The sequence below is a fragment of the Strix aluco genome, chromosome 13 (assembly GCF_031877795.1).
Source record: "Strix aluco isolate bStrAlu1 chromosome 13, bStrAlu1.hap1, whole genome shotgun sequence".
Classification (NCBI taxonomy): Eukaryota; Metazoa; Chordata; class Aves; order Strigiformes; family Strigidae; genus Strix; species Strix aluco.
This window is the reverse complement of record NC_133943.1, coordinates 10,011,893-10,029,847: the sequence shown is the minus strand read 5'-3', so window position 1 is coordinate 10,029,847 and position 17,955 is coordinate 10,011,893. Positions and strand designations below refer to the sequence as shown.

Below are 17,955 nucleotides of genomic sequence, written 5' to 3'. Positions count from 1 at the left end.
CGGCAGGGACGGGCAGCCATGCCCACCCCAAGCCCCGCCCTCCGGGCCCGCCCCCTCCGGTCGACCCCGCCCCCTCAGCGTGGCCCCACCCCCCGGCCCGAACCACACCTCCCGGCGTGCCCCGCGCGCCGCCACCAGCTCTCGCGAGATCCGCGCGCCCACAAGGGCGCTCCCGCGGGGGCGGTGCCCTCGCCCCTCCCCTCCGGTGGCGGAGGCTGCGGCCCTGAGTCCCGGTACCGCGCGGGCTCCGCCATGGCACCGCGCGGCCCGCCGGCCCCCGGCCCGCCGCCCCCCGCCGAGCCTCGCTAGGCTCAGCCGAGCCGCGGCGCTGCCGCCGCCATGAACTCGCGGCAGCCGGACGCTCCCGGTAAGGCCCCCTCTTCCCCCCGCGCTCCCCACCGGCCCGGGTAGGCCGCGGCGGCGCTGAGCGCTGCCCTCTCTGTTCGCAGCGCTGGAGCAGGGCGGCGGGGCCCGCCCGGGCAAGATGTCGCTGCCCGTCGGCGTGCCGCGGCGGGCCTTCAGCTACGACGACGCCCTGGAGGACACGGCGCCCATGACGCCGCCGCCCGCCGACCTGTGCGCCAACGTCCTCTGGAAGCAGCCGGTCATCCCCGAGCGCAAGTACCAGGAGCTCTCGAAGGTACGGGCCGGCCGGTTGCCGCGGTGGCCCTGGCCGTGGCCTGGGAGCGGCCCCTGTGCCCCCGTCAGCCCTCCTGCCTGGCCGGTGCCCCGCACCGGGTGAGCTGCGCCCCCCAGGCTCCGCAGCAGAGACCTCCTGGGCCCTGGGAGCCCTCGGGAGGGGCTGGGGACAAGAGACTGGCTTTGCTGCCTGGCCCAGTTGTGAGAACCCTGAGGTATGGCTGAGATAGGTGTGTTGTGTGAGCCTCCTTGCTTATGGGTAAAGAAACTTCAAGCTGTAACCAGGTGTAATTAAACCAGAGCAAAAGAGTAGGTTTAGGTTGGATGTAAATTCTTTATGGTGAGGGTGGTGAGGCACTGGAAGAGGTTGCCCGGAGAGGTTGTGGATACCCCCTCCCTGGAAGTGTTCAGACTCTGGTGGGATGATGCTTTGAGCAGCCTGATTGTGTGAAAGATGTTGTGCCTGCAGCAGGGGGGCTGGTCTAGATGATCTTTGAAGGTCCCTTCCGACCCAAACTGTATGAAATTACTATGGGGATGCTTTTGAGTGCAGGACCAACTCTTCTAACTTTAGAGGCTGTTTTCTAAGTTTGAAGTGAAGTTAAATGATGTTGAATGGAAGTAGATAACTCTGCATCCTTTTAAGTTTAACCTTTACTTTTCACCTTATTTTGTTTTAAAATCTTTCTCGTGGAAGAAAACCTAAAGTTGTGGCTTGGCGCAAAAAGAAAACTGTCATGTCAGGAAACAGTAACTCCTGTGTTAGGAGGAGGAAGTCTGTGTTTCACAGGACTTCTTGTTTTCTACCATTCATTGTCTGGTTCTTTGTTGCTAGGGTCTCATAATCAGTGGTAGAGCTGTGACCACTAGATACACTGAGCAGGAAACTGATACAAGGAATGAGGGGGGAAAACAAGATCTAAACACCAGCCTCTCATCTGTGTGACTGCTGTTCTGTAAATAGCTTGTGTTTGAGCTGTCCATGGAAGGGTGCTCTTGCCCAGTTGACCTTGAAGTCTGATTTGCAGTTATTAAAATGGAAGTAGATATGTTCTGGTTTCTTTCCTGTTGACCTTTTTATACTTAGGCTAACAACTTGTTGGCTCTGAGCCTGGTAGATTTTCAGATGTTGGATGCAAGTTGCTTGTCCATGGCTAAGAATTACAAAGTTCAAGCTCTAGATGTTCCTGCACTGTAGTGAGAACAGTGTGCGGGTTTCTCCCGTGGGATGTAGGCTAGCTGCTAGGGCAGCTTGGCCTTGTCTCATTTGAGTAGTTAAAGATGTGTCCTGGCAAGGTGCTGAGATACTTTCTCATCTTAAACTGTCCCCTCCTTCTTCCCTGCAGCTTGAGGAAGGGGATGCCAATATGAATGCACCTGTCATAACTCCTTCATCGTCTACTGAAAGTGTGAACAAGATACCTGTGGTGAAGGCCAAGGCCACTCATATCATCATGAACTCTCTCATTACAAGTAAGAATGCTCACCTCTGATGTGGTGGCTAATGGGGTGTGGGCATGAGTGTGCTCTATAGCTTGGTAACACCTCAAGGTAACTACCGGAGTTACTGGAGAGCTTGTGGGTTCGGACCTGAACCTGAACCTTCAGACTTCCTCTTGAGCTGTATGAGGTTTTCTTTGGAGGATGCTTCTAGAAGGAAGCAAGGAACTAGGGAATAGGCCACAGTTAGTGCCTCCGTGTTTCCAGGCGCTGGAGGGGGGTGACGGGGAGGCGTGCAGGGCACATTATCTGCTGATAGGACATGGCAGTCTGTGCCGCCTTGTTGCTGGAGTGCAGAGGCGGCGGCTGCTGCTGCTCTGTTTGCTTATTAACTTTCTATTTCTGAATGACAGGTAGAGCTCTAAAATTAACCAAAGTGGTGTGGAGAGCTGACATACTGTGCTAATGGAGCACTTGCTGGCATTTATGTTAGTTAATAGCAGCAGCAGCTGTCTCTTAACAGTAACACTTTAAAAAAAACAAACCTCCTAAAGCATGATCCTTTAAAATCAAATTGGGTCAGTTATGTGTGCAGAGAAGACATGCCCATTTGCAATGAGGAATTATTCATGTGTTAATCTGTCCCTGCTGCCTCTTAGTAGCTGGGATATGAGCTTCATCTTTTCCTCCAAGCTGTGCTTGTAAAGGCTTCTGGATTTTTCAGACCAGCATTTTAGAATAGCTATACATTTGCACTTATTTCAGTCTTGGCTCAAAAATAACTCAACCAACATATCAGAAAATAACGTCCAGGAGCATAGGCTCTCTTCTGGACAGCAGCTCCTGTTCTAGTCTAATGATAAAATACTAATCTAGTTAAAACCATGATGGCCTAAAAATCTTCTTGTGTTATAAGAAGTCAGGAGCCCCAGCCTATGGCTCTCAGGAAGAACATTCAGTCACAGGTTAGAAATTAACAAAGGTCCTTTAGGTTTCTTATATATACAGTGCATTATCCCTGCAAATAACATTAATATGGGAAGTGTTATCTGTTTTAAAGAAGACGTTGGGCTTTTCCAGTAATCTTTCTGTGCTCTAATTCCTTTTGACTTGTTTCTTAGTTCCACTAGGGAGTGAACATCTTATGATGGTAGTGGGGGGGAAGTGCTTATATTTTTCAGAATGGAAGTTGATATCAGTGTATTAGATGCTGGTTCTCTATTTGGCTGAAATAGCTTATTTTACCTCATCTAGAATCACTGGGAGTCTCTACCACCTGTTCTGCAAGGCTGTGACTGTCAGATTACATAGTGGGGGTGGTGAAAAACTTCGTTTTTTTTGTTGGCCAAAAAAACCTGCCTTGAATCTAGAGGATCACTTAATATCCAGTTTATTGGGGTCTCCTAGATTTAGAAAGTTATAATTAGGAGTGATGCAGCTTCTTGGGTGAGATAGGTTTAATTACACGTGTTGCATTTGTAATACATCTGGTGATTTGGGACAAATCATTGTTGATCTGACTCAGCCCTATGACTCAGGATAGTTTTCAATTCAGAGTATCTCCTTAGCTTTATCTTGCTGCCTCTGTCAACTCATCATGACATGTAGGTATGAATGATGAAAAAAGGGTCTTACATTCAGTTGCTTAAGTTGCCTTTGTGTGCTAGAACTGCTTGTGGTGGCATTTCTGTGTGAATATGTGCTCTTGTCCGTTCCAGAGCAGACTCAGGAGAGCATTCAGCGCTTTGAGCAGCAGGCAGGGCTGAGAGACGCTGGCTACACTCCCCACAAAGGCCTCACTACTGAGGAGACCAAGTATCACCGGGTGGCTGAGGCAGTCCACGTAAGGCTTGTTTTGCACTGAATTCCTCTGTTGTACTAGCTTAACGCCTATCTGGTGACGTAACTTTTGGAGCACGTCACTAGAACTCTGCTTAAACTGCTTCCACTGAAGGCTTTTAGCTCATTGTGTAAAAAAAGGTTACCTACTTATATTTTAAAGTTAGTGCTAGCCTTTATAGTTTTGAAACAAACTTTTTTCTGAAATCTATCTCATTCCACAGCCATGTCAGACTGTCAGTGTCTTTCCAAGTGGGTACATCCCTACACAGAATCTAGTTTCTTGCTGTACCTTTGGTGCCCTGTGATTGACTGTGTAACTGTCCCAAGAGAACATGTAAACCGTGTATTTCTGATGTGGAAGTTAGCAGATGAAATTGGGCTTGCCTCTTACTGGAAATAAAGACAAAAGTCTTGAATCAACATGCTTCTGATGAGCTCAGTTGCCCCCAGTAATCTTGCAGTTGGAGTTTAATAGTGAACTCTCCAAGTGTACTCCCACAAGGTCAAAGTTTCAATAACAGTGTTGGCAAATTGCATTAGTGTGGCTTGGATAGCCACAGGAAACATTTTGAGAAGGTGCCTGTGTCGGTGTTTGAACTATAACTGCCCTTCAAGTGACTTTTTCAAAGTTCAATTTGTACTGTCTGACTTGTAATAACCTGGTTCACATACGCCCAGTTCCTGTTTATTTTATGACCAGGCATGCTTTTCAAATGCGGTTCATCTCGGTGTTCTAGAGCAGTGTTTCCATCCTGCTGTATGTGAATTACTTCTCAGGGTCTAGCACTCATACACCTTGTACCTTCTATACAAGGTCTGGTCTCACCTTCATTAGAGAACTTGTGGGACTGAAAGCTTCGTTGCTCTGAGAAGTGCTGCAGACAAATGGCTGCTGTGACACCTGGGCTTGTTACCAGGTAGCTGAACTGCCTAGCTCTGCTACATCTACAGCCTCCCTATGAATGCTGGTATTAAGCAGTGCATTACTGGTGGGTAGTGATGCTGAATTGCAGAGTAAGTTGTAGGTGTTATTTTGCTTTCTCTAGCCTGGAGGATGTGTCTTGAGCATAGCAGACTTCCAAAATGCTTATATCTGATGTGGAAAGAAGCTTAAGGGGTGTATGCAAGTATTGTAATACTGGGTTTAGCTTTAGGTGAAGTGACATTTAAATCCTTTATCACCTGTGATATAAACAATTGTCCAGTTTTGACAATAAAACAGGCTGTTTATTCCTTATGTCTTGTATTTAAGCTTTGTTGCTTCTGTGTTTCTCTTGCCTCTCCTAACAGAAGCTAAAAATGCAGAGTGGAGAGATGACGAAAGATGACAAACAGACTTCTTCTGCTCAGTCCACTCCAAGCAGCACTCCCCATTCTTCTCCTAAGCATAAAAACAGGTACTCTGTTCTGGCAGACCACTGCCTCCTTCAGTTTCCTACAGGTTGGTGAGGTGGGAGCTGCTACAAATAACCTTCTTACCCAGTGAGGGACTGGCTGTGGGGTGAAATTCAGAGCTTGCTGTGGATCTGTATTGAATAGGTTCAAATGTTTAAAGCCTGTGGAACTTAAACAAACATATCTTCGTCCTGGGTGGTAACAAACCTATTAAGATAGTTTAAATTGCCCCTGATAATTACATGTAAAGTTCCTGACACAGTGGGGCCACTTGAAGTATGTATTCTCGTGTTTTATACATCTCAATGATTTTTCCCTAGGGGTTGGTTTAGTCAGGGATCCTCGACTTCTCTCCCTGGCCCAGACTTTGCCATGGAAGCTGGTGGAGACAAATTGCCATCAGAAAGATGGAGCTTTTTTGGACCCAAAGCCATCCAGAAATCCACCACTGATCCAGGTACGTCCTCTAAAATCTCCCACTGTGCAAGAGCTAGGGGCGAACTGTCACGCAACAAACTTGCTAGCTATTTCTGGAGCTTTATCCTGCTTGCCTTGTTACTTTCTAGGATCACCCTGTGAATGTGTGCTATTCATATAATTTCTTTGCCTAAATATAAAGCAGTTAGGTAAAACCTGTGCCAAGGATCCGAAAGTAGGAACAACTTGCACTGAGCTGCAGTGGAAGGACAGGGTGTGGAGGTGACAACTTTTTAGTCTTTCTCTGCTCTCTGGTGGAACGAGACCTGGAGGTGCCAGCCACTGATATGCAATAGGCTTTAGATAACATGAAGCTGCTGGGTGTTGCATAGGCTTTCTGCAGTGTTGGGCATCAGTGACACTGCTCACTCCTGGCAGCAGTGGAAAAAGGACTTGGCTAGTTTTCCTAGCTCTTATGTGCTGTGATTTTTATCTTCATCAGGAGGATTTACCATCCAATCCTATAAGGGTGCCCAGAAGCCATCCCCAATGGAGCTAATGCGTGCTCAGGCTACTAGGATGCCAGAGGATCCAGTCACCTTCAAGCCCCCCAAAATGGACATTCCAGTTGCAGAAGGGAGGAAACAATCTCCACGTTCCCATAATATCAAGCCTCGGGATCTGAACGTGCTCACTCCTACTGGGTTCTAGGAAGAATGCTTCTGGTGTCTTTAGTGGGCTACAGGGTGTCTTAGGTTCTGCTTCCCTGTCCCATTGTGCTGCAGTAAAATAGGAAAGTCTCCCTTCAGCTCTTCATCTCAGAAAAAAAAAACAGTTAAGACTGTCCTCCTAGAGCCAGTCTTGGAAAAACTCCTGCACTAGTACTAAACCAATGTAAACCATCCTGTCTGCTGTATTGCACCAGTTCGGTCTGCTAGGCTGCACTAGACGTGCTTCCCAGTACTCTACACCACAGTCAAACCTTGAATCATGTTCCATGGGACAGGACTGCATGTGGTGTGCAAGCAGGCTGGCTTGTCTACCTGTAGTCTGATTGTTGTCCTGCTCAGTGCTGCAGTACTGTGGTTCTGTCTGGCATGTGGAGACCACCAGCAGAAAATGATGAAAACAAGCAAGGACTGAAAACTGCAACATTAACTGCCAGAAGGAAGCTGCTCTGGGAATGTGGTGGGTCAGTTTTAAATGTGGCACTCCCTTACTATCCAATGTGACCTTATAGTTCAACACCTGGTACTTGTTCTTGGAATTTTTTTAAAGGAAAAGTGGAGCAGTGACCATTGAGGCACTTTCTAGAAAGGCCGGGAGCAGAATCTAATGGGACTTGGCAGTAACAAGCAAGAATTGCTTCTCTTCCAACTCTTCATGTTTCTCCAAAAACAAGGAAATGACCAGAGCTGGTGTGGCTTGAATGAGGTAATCCTCTCTCCTTTCTGCAAAACAACACTGGCCTGCTGGCTCCTAGATGACAGACTTACAGATGTTCTGGCACTCTGGGTGCTGCTTGATTTTTTTTTTTTTTTCTTTCTTTCTCCCCCTAACATCCTCTATGAATTCTGTAGAAGTGTATTAGACACCAGTGGCACTTCCCAAATAGGGTTTTTTTGTTTCCTCAACATTAAATAAATGCATTTTGCAGGGCTGGGAGAGGACTGAGGGCGGATCAAGGTTAAACATCCCTCCTGGCTATGATACAGCTATATGTAATTTTTGGTCTAGTCAGAACCAGTTACTGGGAACAACTAACACTTGCTTTCGTGAGAAGTGGAAGGAACTCCTGGCTGCCATCTAATCCCTTAAGCGATATAGGCAGCATTGCTCTGTAATCTTCATCTGTCCTGTGGCAAACAGGTCTCCTCTCTCTTGATCTCATGGTTGTTGCAGAGCTCCTTCAGCCAGCAGCAGGCTTTCTGTAGCTGCCAGGTGGCAGCAGCAGCCTTGCATCTGGTACTGGGAGCTTCTCTGTTGCCAGGACATTATACAGAGGTTACTTAACAACTGGTAACCGTTGAGCTCTGGGGTTTCTGCTGCCTTAAACCAAACATTCCTCCCGGAGGCTGAGGCAGGGTTGGCTCACTCAGCTAGCTGCTGTCCCCTCTGAAGAAGCACGTTTTGTGGCTTTGCTTCCTCTTGAGCTTTGACAACACTGCCAGTGATGTGTTGTGTTGAAAGTCTCCCACCCAACTCAGCAGTTTTCAGTGTCACCACTCATTTGCACCTTGGCAATCAGTGACTCATTTGACATTAATTTATTTGTTGTCTGTATTCATGTCTCTAATGTGTATGATTTTTTTGTTTGTTTGCTACAAGAAAATAAAATCCTGTGAATGGAGGTTCTTGGTGTGTGTTGGTGCTGGCGAAGCATCTGTGGAAGAAATGTGGGGCTGTGCAGTGAGCATGGGGTCAAGGTTCTGCCTAACAAGGCTCTGGCAACACTTGTGCTAGGGTAGAATGTTTGCTCTGTAAAACTCCCTTTTGACAGGGAAACTAGGTTTAAAGCCAGACTCAGACCTGTCTTAGGGCTTGTGCAGATGAAACTAAACATGAAATCTTTGTGTTTTCTTAAGCTATTCAAATGGTGATTCTTCATGTTCCTGAGACTTCTTCTCTTGCAGCTTGTGTGCTGTATGTGCACCTGTACGGTGGAGGTGGGCACAAGTGTGGGAGCCAGGCTGGTATTTGCCTGGAGGTGCCCAGCTCCCGGTGGTGTGGCCACCTCTGCTTTGCCTTCCTCTAAGTTCTGGTCTGAGTGCTGCTGTAGCATTTGTAGCTGCCCAGGTACTGCTGATAGAGCACACAGTTGTCCAGGGCTGGGGATGTCTGAGCTGAACACTGGTGTTTCCTGTGCTCCTAGACTGTTCGCAGAACTAAAAGTGATGAAATAGATCCTGAAGCACCCAGGTACTCTGGTACAGGCTGCTGCTGCATGTCTAGGTTACACAGACTAATCTCATAGTTCAGTCTGGAAAGACTGGGATTAAAGTGTGGCCTCTTGGTGTGATATTCTACTTTCTGTATTTTACTCCAGCATCATTCTTGGGGATATGACCAACAGATCAAAAAGTAACATCCACAACTATGGACCTCTTGCTGGAATGTGGCTTCTTTTCTAATCTAATTATAGAAGTCTAATCCAGTTAAAAGGACCTAACTGGAAAATATATGTGAATGAGCATACCATGGAGGGAGAGCAGCTTTCTAGAGCAGGGAGTATTGGGAGGTTACTGTTGGGAATGCTTCTGGCTACTCCTCCCAAAACAGACCTTCACTTTTCCCTGGATGGTTAGCCCTGGATTAGAGGGGCAGTGTCATGCAGATGAGTCGTTTGTTCTACATCTGGCAGTTGGGAAGAGGCTTCCTTAAGAACAAGGAGCAAACCTGTGAGCCCCAGGTCAGACCCTTCCAGTTCTGGGCTAACTGAAGCCAGGTTTCTGGATGAGGCCTTGCTGTGCTGTGAGGCTCTGGTCTCCTCATTAGGACCCTGCCAAGGCTTGACTACCCCAGAGGCAGATAAAGGGGTGGGGGGTAGCTACAGGGATCTTTCTCCCACTGCAAACCTGTGTTGCTTCTGAAGTGTCTGAAGAGACCTGTAGAAATGCCTAACTGCTGCCTGACCTCAGCTGTGATTTGCGTTGATGGCAGTGTATTTGAATTGAATATTCATCACGCATGCTTGCCTGCAGTGCAGACACTTCCCTGCATTCCCGAAGAGGCGCAGCCTTTTCAGCTAATGCTGCTATCCAGTCCTCCCTCTTGACATGCTAATCACCTCGGGCAAAGTCATGTAGATGTATTTGATTGGGAACAGAAATGTTCCTCTCCTGAGGACTGAGCAGCATTGCTTGGGGATTGCTGCACTGTGAGTGCCCTCACTGCAGCTGACACCTGCTTTTTTTCTTAAATAATATTACCTTTTCCTAAATATTGAACAGGTAATTTGGCATTTTGCTTGCTGTGCAAACTATTGTCAGAGTTTATGGCTGTGTTGGTTTAATGCTATCCCAAGGTACAGCTGACAGAGCTCTGCACTTCATTTGGGCAGAGCTGGCACCAAGATAGAAGACTCTCAGCAAATATGAAAATAATTTATTTTTTAAAAGTGTACAAAGTGCCTTGTGAAACTGTAGGATGAAGCAAGTTTAAAAGGAAATTCCAAGACCATGTAAATGAGACACTTTTCCAAAGAACCACCAAGCTCTTTGTGCCTCCTGCTGCAGTGGTGGTCTCCATCAGGTAGCGGTGATAATGAGGAACAACTCCCGAAGCATGCACAACTTCTCCATGATCTGCAGGGGAAAAGGTTGCCCCAGAACCTGCTGCATTCGGCTGATGAAGTCCTCTATCTTCAGCTGAATGTCCAGATGGCTGATGTCATCATCGTCTTGGAGCTTGGGCTTGGCTTTCTGAACGATCAAGTCCATCCGGTCGTTGAGCGAGCTCCGCAAGTGCTCTGCAAGAGGAAATGCTGGTGGGGAGAGGCAACGCACAGTGGGCTGCCTGACCTGTTCAGGGACAGATCGCAGCGAGTGGCAGGCAGCGCTGAGCTGCGGTGAGGAGCGGTTGGCAACTGTGCTTGGTCCTCTCATGGTTATCCTTGATGCTTCTGCACGAGACTAGCCTGGTGGAAGAAGGTCCCCTCCTGGAAGTCAGTCTGCATGTGGAGAGAGCCCAAGAAGTGGGGAGTGGGCAGGGCTTGTAGCATCCTTTTCTCCTGTGCTAGTGACAGACTGGACAGCTGTCCAGCTGCAGAGGAGAGTCTCCAAAGAGCTTAACAACAGTAATCGTCTAGGGCTTCATGGAGAATAAGACTCTGCACATGAGATGGTGGTTTCCTCTGCATTCCTCCATGAGAGCCTTAACCCTGGGCTAAAGCAGCAGAAATTGGGAAGAGACTTCAGAACTTTCTGGTAAAATGACTTCAGAAAGTTTTCGGGAGTGTTTTCTGACTGCTGCTCTCCCGGGGTCAGAAATGCTGCTCCTTCCATGGCTACTGTGGGTGGTGCTCCCTGCCCCGTCTACCAAGTGCTGAGTGTATCCTGGCTTTATCATCCCTTTGCCTTCTGCTTTTCCTCCTAAACCACCCTCTTCTTCCACCCACTGCGTGTGCAACTTAGACAACAGTGGGTGCAAAGCACACCCTTGTGTAATTCTCAGTGCTGGGACAGATCCTTTAGGAAGTAGGCTATTTCTTAGGGGCTAAACTTGGCAAAGCAAGTTGGGCGCTCTGCTTGATGCGACACGACTTCTTTGCTCTGACTGCTGGGAATAGTTACTAGCACAGACAGAGGCACATTATATTTCTAAGACTCAGTTGCCATGAGTTCAAGAGTGATGGGAAGAGAAGAGGAAGGGTACTTCGGCTGTTCTACTGCAGCCTCTTGATGAGACCATGTTTATTAAGGCCAGAACAAGCTGCTTACCCAGTATTACATTTTGGTAACTCGTCAGCATCAAACTCAAGTACTGCAGCATCTCATCCCATTTTTGCCATGTTGCTGTTTCATCCTATGACAGAAGACAGTATCTGGTTATTAGAAGAGGTTTTCCCATAAGAAAACAAGGCAAAGGGGAAGTTGGACCAGATACCTGGTATTGCAGCAGCACAGAGGAGTGGCTCAGGAAGTACAGGATCTTGGCTAGAGACAAGGGCAAGGTCGTGGGCACCTCACAGCTATGCTGGAACAGCAGCTCTAGCAGTTTGCAGCGCAGGAGCTGGCTCTCCATGGTGTTTAAGAAAGCTTCCCTGGAAGACAAAGGGATTTATTCTGAGGGACACAGCACAGCCTGACCTGGGACAACTGCTCTGCCATGTTTGTGGTGTCCTACTGGTGCTGATCTGCTGCAGGGGCTGCCCAGCAGTGCAGTGGAAGGAAAACCACCAGATGTGATAGAGACCGTTGTTATGCAGCTTGGCCATGGACATATTTACATCCTTAAGTCTGACCTGTGGCAACTCGAGGTCGGTACAGTCTGTGAAGCAAGCTTAGCTGCTTCACTTCACCCTGCCCAGCAGCCTGTGCAGAAGTTACCCATTCCTGCTGACTGGCAGGGAGCACAGCCAGGCAAGTGTGAAGTGGGGTCAGCAGCCAGCCGGATCTAGGAGATCTGTCCTGGGAGGAGCGATAGCTTGGTTAGAGTTAGTTTGGCTTGATTAGACCTGATGTGTGCTTAGAGAAAGTTCTGCTAAAAGGGTCAAAAGGGCTGACTGCTGGGGCTGGCAAACATGGGTTTGAAATGTCTGTGGGACTAGTGGTCTCGTGTCTACACTAGAACCAGTCAGGCCCTTGTGCTCTGGCTTCAGACACTGCATTTCTTAGAGAAGCAAACAAAAGCATGTCAAGGCAGAGCTGCAAGAACTGCATTATATTTGTGATGTTTGCCAGTATGTGACCATGCTGATGCAGAGTGCTGCTTTTCAGACCCTCTTTACAGTTTTAAGGTCCTGCAACTTTAACAAGTGGGAGAATCAACTTTTCTCAGCAACACAGGAGCTAGGGAGATGGGTTCAGCTGGTGCTGTTCTATCTCCATGGGATCTGTCAGTCCAACAGCCATATGTTTGCTGGCTGGGTCAAACACGAGCCTGTCTTTCTATACCCTATGGTATTTTATGCATCCAGACTTGGATGTAAATCGGGAATAAGATTGCTTGCACAGGCAGATGCTGCCTTGTGTATGTTTGTCTCACCTTTGGCTTCTCAGGGGAATATTCAGTATAAACGGGAATATCACATCTGCGATCTTACAGGAGCTGCAGTTGGGAGATCTGTCCACTTCCACTGCGATGGACAACATCCGCTGGAGCAGGAGCATCACCCTGGGTTAGAGAGACAGTCAACACTAGGAGACGCTACCCCTCAGCTTGCAAAAGTAGAGCGGTAGGGATGGCACCTTGTTCAGCCTCGTGCCTTGCAGTGAGGGACGTAGGGAACATAGTAGGCTAGATTTGATATCTCTTGGTGGCTTTTGAATCTGATGCTCTTGGAAGCAGAGCTAATCCCCAGATGGGCCCTCGGGAGGTCTCAGTGGCTCTACTGAGCATTGGTGGAGCAACACTGGGCAGCCTGAGCTGTGGAACAAGAGCTCCAGCCTTATGCTACATGCAAGAGAAGTATGCTTACTGAGCCAGTTTCCTACCAGGTGAGAAAGTCTCTTGCTCACCAAATCTATGTCTACCCCAAAGGAGACCCAGCAAAACCGGTCACAGGTACAGCCTGGCTTCCTGACCTGACAGGGAGCCACTCCAGCTCCTCCCTGACTTGGGCCCCATGATGATGCCAGCAGGAAGTTGGGGCTTACTTCTGGGTGAAGAATGCTGGTGGAGCCACCTCTGCCTGGTCAGTGCTGGCCTGACATGGTGCAGATGAGCTGTGTTCGGCCCTTGCTTCTGCTGAACAGGGCGTAGTTTCTTGCGGCTGCTTCTGGGGCTTGGAGAACCCGACTCCCGTAACTGCTATGACCAACCATTCGACCACCTCCCTGGGACAGAAACAGGAACTTTAGTGGGGATGGGCCCAGTTGTGCTGCATTCTGACCTCTAGATCCACTTGCAGCTTGAGGAAAGACCCCAAGGATGAAGAATACATCCCACCCACTTGGATAGGTTAGGGAGCAGCTGTGCTGAGCAGCAGATATATACACTTGTCAACAGGCCTGCCTCTTCCTCAGTCCTGTCTCAAGCAATGCCAATCTGACCTCATTCCTGGGAAAAACCCACTAGGTTGCAGGTGGAAATGACTTGCATCTTCTCTGCTAGTTTGCTTTTGTAAACCTGCTCCTGTTCTTTATACCTGGGCCCTACACCTCCCTCTGTCTCCCAAACTTGTTTCCTGGAAAGTCTGACCTAGAGTCTCAACAAATGTTGCCTGAGCTCCTGCCTCTCAGCATCTGGTTAGAGAATGGGGGGAAGGAGGAGGCATCCCTTACTTGACATTGTTGAAGCACTTGTCACACGAAAGCACTTTCTTGGCAATTGACTTCTGCAGCAGGCGCAACCTCAGGTTCTGCTGGAAGTCGTCCTCCAGGGTCTGCACCACGTACTGCAGGAAGAGGAGCCAGCCAGGGGGCTTCTTCTGAGGGCAGATGGAGATAGTATGAGCCTGGCAGAGCCACAGAGTGAGGAGCACCAGGGAATTTGTCTGTCTTGGGAATAAGCAGATGTGTATGACTGAGGAATAGCTCCAGAAAGGGCTGCCTGGCTCAGTTCTACCACTGTGACCCACAGGGGCTTTATGTGTTGCTGTGCCTTCTTCAGATGACACAACCTGCCTCCAGCTGTGCAGCAGGATAGGGAGCACTGCGAATGCATGTGGGATATCCAACTCGGACTTGCGGCCCTCAGCGGCTGCAATAAAACTACATGTTGGACCGGCCCATTTTCCAGCAGAGCACAGCCATGTGAGGCCTTGGGGCAATGCTTACCCTCAGGTGCTGTGTCCTGGATGTAATACACGCAGTGCCAAGTACCTGTTCCTCCATGATGTATTTCAGCAGCGTCCAGTCCCATCCCACTGTGGCAGCGTTGGCTGGATGGAGCCTGCAAGGACAGCACTGTCCATTTGTGCTGAACTCCCTGACTGTCTGCATGGAGGCATGGCAGCCCCTTGCCCTTGCCCAGCCCTTCCCACCCCCACTTGCTCAGGGGCCTGCCCTGCCTTCTCCTCTCCATCTCTGCCCTCTCCCTTTCTCCTCCCCTGACTATGTTCATTTTTTGGAAGCACCTCACTGGGGCTGTACTCCATGGAGAGGCTCAGGACTCCTGGGTTGTGGCCTCACAAAACATTGTGCCTCTCTGTGGGAACCCTGAGGGCAGCAGGGAAACCACTTCAGCCACCTCCAGCCCATGGACCCTGCTGCAGCCCAGGGAAGGCATTTCTACCATGTCACAGCAGTGAAGAATGAGATCCGTGCTTCAGGAGCAAGGCAAACACACTCCTCTGTCCTAGAGGGCTCCCTGGTGTCACAGGCTATACCTGACTCACCCTCAGACAGCCCAGGGTGTGCCTGTGTGGATACCAGGAGGCAGGAGGATCACCCTGGACTACAGGGGAAATTGCTCCCTGTTCTGTGGATCATGGACCTTTATGCTGGGCAGGCCCCTGGGAACACCTAGCCAGCCCCAGGGCACCGTGGCAAAGGGAACACGTACATTTGGATCTTCATCAGCAACATGTAGGTGTCCTTCAGGATCTCCCCTTGGTGGGAGTTCAACAGCATCTGTCTGATCAGGTGGGAGATAATTTCTTTGGGGGGACAGTGCTGGCAGGAGACGAACTCGCTCAGGAAATCCAAGGTGCCCTCGAGGAAGTTCTCCTCCATGGTGGTGTGCACCATGCTCAGCTTCCCTCTGGGGATGAGCTCAGGTTCCTGCTGCATACAAGGCAAAGCAATGGGTGAAAGCCAGCTCCCCTGACACAGAGGAACCCAGCTGTGACATGGGGTCCACCATGAAGGGAACTGCAATAACCAGAGATCCCAACTGCCTGGCAAAGCTTCCCCCAAAAGGGGAAGCAGAGCAGGGGCTGCCCCTGCTCCATCCTCTACCACAGGGGCTACTTGAGCGGGCTCTGGCTGGGCTTGGCAGCAGCTGCTCTGAACCCTGTTTACCTGCTGTGTTTCCCTGTTGGATGCTATGCCTTGGAGAAAGAGGTGCTGGACTCCGCTCCTCCTGAAATAGTGCAGTTTGTTCAGCCAGGCCTTGCTGTCAGCCTTGGTCCTGACTGGGGTCACTTGCTGGATTGCTTTGTGTGGTGATAAGTCATCTGCTACCAGCAAAGGCTCTTGGGCCTTCTCTGGGCTTGTGGGGACGGCTGGGGCAGGGCTCAGCCTCGGCGGGAGCTCCCTTTGCTGGCAGAGGTGGGGAGTCTCTTCCTCTGGGCCACTATCTCTTGAGCTGCTGCTGCTGCTGTCCAGGCTGGAGGGGGACAGGGCCAGCACCAGCGGCTCTAAGTCCAGCTGTGCACTGGCCAGGGAGCCCAAGTCACTGTTAGAAGTGGTACTGCTGCAGCTCTGCTCCGGGCTGCAGGAGGAGTTGTGGCAGTTGGAGGGGGGCGAGTAGCAGCTCCAGTTCTCCGTGCTTTCTGCTGTGTCCGTGGTGGCACTGGGCTCTGTGGGAGCACCGTGCCAGGGTGTTAGAGGGCTCGGCTCCACCACTGCCTCCGTTTCTTGTGTTGTGGTGGATGAGAGCTGGACATGGGATGTGTGTGCTGCCGGGACAGCAGGCGCCTGCTCGGGGACAGCAGGTGCCTGCTCAGGGACAGCAGGCGCCTGCTCGGGGTGCTGGTCAGTACAGCCGGGGCTGTGGGGAGGGCTGCGTGTGTCGTCCGTCAGGTCAATGATGGTGAGGATGCTCCACGGCGTTGGGCCTGTGCTCGTGTCCTCGCAGGTCAGATCGATGATCTCCTGTGGGGACAGAGAGGTCAGCACTGTCAGCAACAGTGGCACCTGGGTGCCTCGGTCCTCCCCTGCCAGGGACCTCTGCTATGGTGGCACCGTAGCCCCAGCCCAAGCAGGAAAAGGGGCTCGTTGGCATCAGCCCAGGAAGAGAAACCAGGGGCAAAAACCCCACTGCCTGGCCGAGGGGATGGGACAGCCTGCAGGGAAGCAGCCCCAAGCTCTAGTGTCAGCCTGCCCCGGCAGCACGGCTGAGCCTGAGCCCAGCCCAGGCTCTTCTTCCCTGCTCCAGGCAGAGACAAACCCCCTGCTTCCCCCGGGGCTCCTTATGGCAAATGGCTGTGTCCTCTGCTCCAAACACCTCTCGCTTTGACCCACAGTAGGCCTGGGAGCCTTCCTGGGATGGGGAAATGCCAGCCCTGCTGGGGTGCAGGAACAGTGCAGGATCTGACCCTCAGCATCCCACCCTGCAGCACGACCTCACCCACTACACGGACACAAGCAGCGGGGAACAGAGCTACCGTCACATCCATGGCACCAAGCCAGAGCTACAGCAGCCCCAGGACTTTGGGGACTCCCATCCAGGACACGCCAGGTGATGCAGCACCCGGAGCTCCAAGGACGTGCCTGTCCGAGGGGCAGCAGGCGCAGGCAGGGGAAGGCAGCTCTGTCTGCACCACCGGCAGGCAGGACACGGCACTTCTCAGGATCTCGACATGCCTGGGAAGGGTCAGAGCCTGTTTGCTCTTAGAAAAAAAAAAAACCTTCAGCATCTTAAAGCAGGAACACGTTTTGCGGACAATTTAAATCCATTTTTTTCCCCTGACTCAGACCTGCTGCCTTTCCCAAGGAGGGGCCACATGTAGCCCGGGGAGGTGGCAGGACCCAGCAGGCCTGGCGTGCTCCGGGCAGCCGGTGGAGCCGACAGCTGGAGGTTGCCCCGGCTCCGGCCGGTCCTGCTGCACCGGACGCTGCGGAGCTGCCGGTATCTGAAAACTGCATCAGAACCGGGGCCAACGGCACCCGGTGCGGGGGGGCGGACAGACCGTTCCCCCTCTATCCAGGGCTGTGCCTCGCCAGCCGCCTTCGTGTCCCGAGCTGCCGCCGCACCGGCCCATCGTCCCCCCGGCCGCGGGGTGGCCCAGGTGAGGGGGACGGTGGCCGCCCCGCCGAGGGGGGCTGCGCCCGACCGGGTGCCCGGGGGCTGAGCCCCGGCGGTCTGGAACCCTCCTCGAGGTGCGGCCGAGGGGACCATGACACTCCGTGGCTGGGATCTTCCTGTGGGGACACGGCCGAGGGGGCTGGAACCCCGGGGGGACACGCTTGGGGACCGGACCTCTGCTGACGGGAGGCGGCCGAGGGGACAGGAGCCCTCCTGGGGGAGACTGGGGGGGATGCTTGGGGGCTGGGGCCGTCCTGCGAAAGACGTGACCGAGGGGACCGGGCTCCCCGGGAACGCACGACCGGGCCTCCGGGTCCGCCGCCCCCGGGACAGGCGCTGCGCCCCTCCACGGCCCCTGAGGCTTCGCGTCCCTGCCCGCGCCCCCGGAAGCGCCGCCATCTTGGTGAGGGGCAGGCGGCCCCGCCGCCCCTCCCCGCCCGAGGGGCCGCTCCGACTCACCGCAGCGGGCGGACGCGGGGGCCGCCGCGGCGGCGGCGAGCGGCTGCCCTGAGAGTCCGAGTCGCTTATGAGGACGACGCTGTCAGCCATCTTCGCGGCGGGCGGCGGCGGCTCCGCCCCCCACGGGCCGGCAGCAGCGCTCGGGCCGCGGGCCGGGCCGGGCCGGGCCTAGGGGGGCGGCGGAAGCTGCGT

General features: G+C 51.8%; 2 protein-coding genes across 10 annotated transcripts; one reads left to right on the top strand and one right to left on the bottom strand.

Annotated features, from left to right (window-relative positions):
• Positions 1-195: 195 nt before the first annotated feature.
• On the top strand, positions 196-8,083 carry KIAA1191 (KIAA1191 ortholog). The gene is made up of 7 exons (XM_074838439.1): positions 196-367; positions 450-640; positions 1,986-2,112; positions 3,798-3,922; positions 5,212-5,318; positions 5,637-5,773; positions 6,236-8,083. Exons 1-7 carry the CDS (start codon positions 340-342, stop codon positions 6,442-6,444), a joined length of 924 nt encoding a protein of 307 aa, XP_074694540.1. The 5' UTR covers positions 196-339; the 3' UTR covers positions 6,445-8,083.
• A 1,737-nt stretch (positions 8,084-9,820) lies between these two features.
• Positions 9,821-17,954, bottom strand: SIMC1 (SUMO interacting motifs containing 1). Of its 9 annotated transcripts, none has more exons than XM_074838281.1 (11): positions 17,764-17,895; positions 16,664-16,888; positions 15,357-16,151; positions 14,899-15,119; positions 14,172-14,286; positions 13,677-13,822; positions 13,050-13,229; positions 12,439-12,567; positions 11,338-11,494; positions 11,172-11,256; positions 9,821-10,201 (listed from the first exon to the last, which is right to left on the bottom strand). In XM_074838281.1, the coding sequence occupies exons 2-11, from the start codon at positions 16,673-16,675 to the stop codon at positions 9,981-9,983; spliced, it is 2,061 nt and encodes a 686-aa protein (XP_074694382.1). In that variant the 5' UTR covers positions 16,676-16,888; positions 17,764-17,895; the 3' UTR covers positions 9,821-9,980. The 9 variants fall into 9 exon arrangements, with proteins under 9 accessions (XP_074694382.1, XP_074694383.1, XP_074694378.1 ...); XM_074838282.1 differs by lacking the exon at positions 17,764-17,895 and adding an exon at positions 16,976-17,131; XM_074838277.1 differs by lacking the exon at positions 16,664-16,888 and having other exon boundaries at positions 17,764-17,953.
• Between the last annotated feature and the right edge of the window lies 1 nt (position 17,955).